Source organism: Podarcis liolepis (assembly GCF_965112155.1).
Source record: "Podarcis liolepis genome assembly, chromosome: 9".
NCBI classification, from domain to species: domain Eukaryota; kingdom Metazoa; phylum Chordata; class Lepidosauria; order Squamata; family Lacertidae; genus Podarcis; species Podarcis liolepis.
This window is the reverse complement of record NC_139564.1, coordinates 31,482,540-31,487,714: the sequence shown is the minus strand read 5'-3', so window position 1 is coordinate 31,487,714 and position 5,175 is coordinate 31,482,540. Positions and strand designations below refer to the sequence as shown.

The following is a 5,175-nucleotide window of genomic DNA, read 5'->3' as shown; positions in this document are numbered from 1 at the left end:
TGGCGGCCTGAGTCAGGCGCGTCATATGCGGACCCGTCTCCTCCTCCTCCTCCTTCGTTTTCTTCCACTCATCTTGTGTTTTTTGCTTCTTTTCCTGTCCGTCGGTCGTTATGGTAATCGGCGGCGTTGAGGTGGCGAGTTAACCAGGTGTCTCGCGCCGGTCTCTTACGGGGGAGGTGGGGAGGCCTGTGATTGGTCCAGAACGGGGAATTAGTCGAGGCGGGGGAGCAGCTGCGGCTTCACGCGCACGGCGGGGTTCCAACCGTCAGTCCCGGTCCGTGTGTGGGAAGAGAGTGAGAGAGAGGGTCGCGTGTGTTCCACCCCCACATTTCTTCCAAGAGAGCAATGTGACGCGCAACAGGCGACCTCGTCTGAAAAGAAACGTGTGTATTACATACACTTGTCGGCGGGTGTGGGGAGGCATTTTTCTTCAGTTAACGCTTCCTCTTAAATTAATAGTTTCTCCTATGGGTTTATGCCAGAATAAACCTTTCAGCCTAGTCATATATCTCGCTGGCATAATCCATGTCTACTTTAGAAGTCCTTTCAGACGGGGTTTTTCATTGCAATAAGCTCTTTTGCACATTAATGGTGCATTTAGGGGTGGGTTTGTTCTGTTTTAGTATTAGTGGTTCTGAAATGCTTTCCCCCAGTGTTTCCACATAATTGCTGTTGGGAGAGACTATAACACAACAATAGCGGGATAAAAAAAAAGCCCCTTGCTCCATAACGTTTGTTGTAACTTTTTGCTGATATCCCATAACTTTCTATACAATTTATGTACCGGTTGGAAATGAAGCAGTAGGACAACCCCAAAACTTTTGCAGGGACAAATGGTTGTGGATTTTTGTGTGTGAATAGTGTTGAGTGAAGGACAGTGTATGACGGTTCTGATTGCATCATGGACACAAATAGTCATGAACATGCAATAAAAAGGATGCGCTGAAGGACTGTTCTTATTTTTATCTTTTTAAACTTTATAATGGTACACTGATGAGCTGCTGTAGGCTGGGGGAGTTTTATATTTGATATCCATGGGACCATGGGCATAGCCAAGAATGCCCCTCCCTGCCCCCCCCCACCCGCCCACTGCACCCATGCATGGGACTATAGCTTTGAAAAGTGAGTTTCCATTATGATGATTGATAGAGCATTTTTCTTTCAGAATTATTTCCACATGCCCTATCTTTCTGTAAATAGGACACTTGTAGATTCTGAGGAGAATTCAGTTAGAAACTAAAGTTAGAAATGAATGGAAGTAAATTACTGTAGGTTTTGCTGCTTACATTTATCTGACTTTTACAGGTTTTGTATTTACCTTGATGAGAGGGAGTTCATTTGGTCAGAAACCTTATTGTGCGACCTTCCAGGTTAAAATATGGAAGGAGCAACTGATTTTCCAAGAGTTCAAAGTAAGTTCTGCATATGAGTTCATTCAGATCTATACTGTTAGTTGATGTATTTCATTGAAAAGCTTAAACAGAAGTTTTCTTTTTATAAAAAAGAAGTGGGGGCCAATAACAGCTTAGGTGTTCTTCTGGACCTGTTGCTCTATATGAAGGTGCAGATAACATCAAAGACCACAAGTGCCTGTTACCTGCTTTTGCTGGTATTCTGTGCACTCCTATCTGGAGAGAGCAGACCTGGTGTCTGTTATTTTAACATGTATTCTGTCCAGATTAGACAATTGTAATAGTGTCTACATAGGGCTCTCTATAAAGACAGTTTGGAAACTCCAGTTATTTGTTTGCTAGCAGGAGTTATACAACTCAAATTATACCAACCCTGTACCACTTGCATTGCTTACCAGTTTGTTTCTGGGCTTAGTTTAAGGTGCTGGTTTTGCTCTTTAAGGCCTACATTGTTTTGGACTAGGTTATCTGAAGTATCACCTACTGTCATGAACCTGCCAATGTCTTAAGATCAGCCTCAGAGTCAGGTTTATGGTCCTTGAGGAAATACCACTAGGCACCAGAGCCTGACAATTTTATGTGGTGCCCCACATCTGTGGAATTTCCTTCTCAGACATCTTTGTCAGGCCCCTATTTGGTTGTTTTTCAATGAACTCTAAATATGTTTCACTTAGCTTTTCCTGAGTTATTTGTTACGTTTGTCTTTCTGGTTTAATTTCCCTCAGTGGGGGTGATGTATTTAATTTTAAGTTGTATCTTCTATTTGATTGTAATTATTTTTATCAATGGTTGGAAAGTGCTTTGTGAACTCATTGTCATTTAAGAGGATCTATCTATCTCACTTAGGCTGTAATCCAAACCTCCTTTGCACCACTTGAGGGTTTGGATTGAGCAAAAGTATTTGTCTGTCCAGACTTGCTGGCCACTGCTCATGGAGCACAGTCAGTAGAACCCCCTATTTCACCTGTTGAGCAGGCAGAAAACCTCAAAATGGAGTGTTTTGAGGAGGGCCTTAGCTAGCCTGGGTTTCATTGGCTCCCAAGATGGTCCCATTGCTGCCGCTTGATGGTAATGGGCCTGATCACTACACCAGCACTAGGTTGGACCAGCACTTTGCTTACCTTATGCCTTCCACCTATCACCTTCTGCCTAGGCTAGTGTGAGCAGCAGGGCTACTGATGCAGCAGTGACGCCTCCACTCTGTTAAACCGCAGTGCTCCCCAGCCAGGATTTGACTTGCAGTGTTGTATATTGAAACTTTACTCAAGGTCTTTCTTGCATAGACCTAATATTAGTGAATCTGATAAAACTTGTGTGCATACAGTTATTATTCCTATTCATTATTATCCTTATTTTGTACCTATAGGTAAAGGTAAGGTAAAGGACCCCTGGACACTTAAGTCCAGTCAAAGGCAACTATGGTATCTATGCAGCACAAGCACTGCCCTCAATAAGTAAGAATGCAATCATAAACTCACTACTGTAGTTAAGTCCCATTGAACTTGGGGACTTAACATAAGAGGAGCCCATCTAGAGCAGAACAGAGGTCTGACTGGTCCAGTGTCCTGTTCTCGCAGTGGCCAACGAAATTCCTATTGGAAACCTTCAAGAAGGACTTGGGTGCAATATCATTTTCCCAGTTTGTCATTCCATCCCCATACAGAGGCATACTGTCTCAAACCTTGGAGGTAGAACATATCCATCGTGGTTAGTAGCTATAGCCTTATTCTCCATAAAATTTTCTAATCTTATTTTAAAACTATCAAAGTTAGTGTCTGCTTTTACATCTTGTGGGAGTGAGTTCCATGGTTTAACTGTGCTGAGTGAAGTACTTTCTGTTCAGACTCTTCCAACATTGAGCTTCCTTGGACAGCCCCCCCTTCTAGTAACATGCATGGGATTGTGAGAATTTCCATTACATTTTTCTTATGCTTTGTAAATCTTTCACCCTTTCAAGTTCATGTTCATTTCCATCAAATGAAACAGTAATAATGTATATAAAACAGAAATATGAAAAGAGGCAAAATGTTACTTCAACGTCAAGATAAACATTCCTCCTTTTATAGAGCAAACACAGTGGCTGTTTCATAAAGACTAGCACTGTAGATCTGGTGAATATGCTGCATATGACAGCTTAATCAAATTGGTGCTGGAATATTAGCATCACAAAGTGAAACACTAAGCATTTGTTTTCAGGGAGTTTCAAAGGTGCTCTTGTTACATCATTGAAAAAGCTGTGATACTTCTGTTCTGTTTAAATTTCATTTATCTAACATGCTCAGAAAATGTTAATAGCCACCACTGGGAGCCAGGTGTTAACATATGAAAACACATTTATTCTTGGTCTACTGCAGCTACTTAATATAGTTGCCTACTAGTGTTTTGCAATTCCAAAGCATGCCTAATCAACTCAATACTGACAGCCGATGAATGGGTTACAATAAATGAAAAACTGTTTGTTTTCACTGCCATCCATTACTACATCACTTTAACTTCCCCTGCATAACTCTTGCCCCAGACATTCCTTTAAAATTTTCAACTTGGCAAATCTAGAAAGGTACAGTTTTCAGACCCAAAGGTGCATCTACTTTTACTGTAATGTTAGGTTCCATATATTTTATATTTTTATGTAACCCTCCCTGGCATGTTTGGGAGATGCAGTAAATAAATGAATACAGTTTTACTGTAATTCTGAATTGACAAATACCTGACAAAATGTTCCCCAAAATGATAACTCTCATGTCAGTGACGTATCAATTACACCCTTAAGTGAGAGCTAACTAGGGCAGGAGAATGATAATATTCAGATTTTGGGAATACTTCTGGAGCCAGTATTGCTCCTTAAGGGTTTGGATACTGCTGTTGCCAGATGTGCTTTTACTCAGCTTCAGCTAGTGCAGCAAATGCAGTCTTCCCAGAATAAGACAGTTCTTGTCACTGCTGTACATGCTTTGGCTACATCATTGTTGAATTATTGAAATCCCCTCAGTGTGGAGCTGATTCCAAAGCATGTTTGGATGCTGCAGCCAGTCAAGAATACTGCTGTCAGTAATTCTGAGGATGTTATTCAGTATTCAGTATTACTCAGTCTCCATTTTCTTCCAATATGTTGGTGCAGATAATGACCCTGAGAGCCATAAATGCATTGGCCTAGGGTAGAACTCCTTGCTGAGATCTTGCCTGCTTGTCAAGATCACCTGAAGAGTCTTTGCTCTGCCTTCCACCTGTATCAGAAGCCTAAATTGATGGGTTTCCTAGAGTAACACCTGGGTTCTAGGGCACCCTTCCCCAGGTGGCACTGCTGGGTGTATAGCCTTTTGAAAAACTGTTAAAACTGTCCTCCTTAAAAGTTTTATATGTTTTATAAATGACTTAGAAGGCACCAGTCTAACAGGAAAGGAGCATATATGTGTTGAAATGAATTAAACATGTAAAAATATTGTTATTTAAATGACTGAATTAATATCACATGAAGGATAATGTACAAGAGTCAACATACATCAAAATCTACTTCCAAGATAATCAGTAGAACCCCCGTTTAAGAAAAGTCCAACCACTTTGAAATCTGTCAAGTGAACTCTTATTTTAGGTAAATTGGTAGCAAAGATGAATAAGGTGACTCCAAATAATGTTTTACTATCTTCTTAGATTTTGGGTGGTGGAATTCAACAAACATGTTGGTAAATAAAATTTGATGAACAAAACTACTCACCATGCAAGCCAATGCATTATTAGTTGGAAGTGGTCCACTGTGTTTCATGAA

At 40.7% G+C, this 5,175-nt stretch overlaps 1 protein-coding gene across 7 annotated transcripts in view; it reads left to right on the top strand.

Moving 5' to 3' along the window:
* The first annotated feature begins 4 nt into the window (after window positions 1–4).
* SCLT1 (sodium channel and clathrin linker 1) overlaps window positions 5–5,175 on the top strand; it is a 44,467-nt gene continuing 39,296 nt past the window's right edge. For 3 of the 7 annotated variants that reach the window (XM_083520021.1, XM_083520017.1, XM_083520018.1), the window contains exons 1-2: window positions 154–383; window positions 1,306–1,412. Coding sequence is in view for 4 of the 7 variants with exons in the window: in XM_083520017.1 (XP_083376143.1) it covers window positions 1,379–1,412 (34 nt within the window). In the remaining 3 variants the exon portion in view is untranslated. Of the gene's footprint in view, window positions 384–1,305; window positions 1,413–5,175 lie in introns of all 7 variants that reach the window. The other 4 variants (XM_083520015.1, XM_083520019.1, XM_083520014.1 and 1 more) reach the window with 4 other exon arrangements.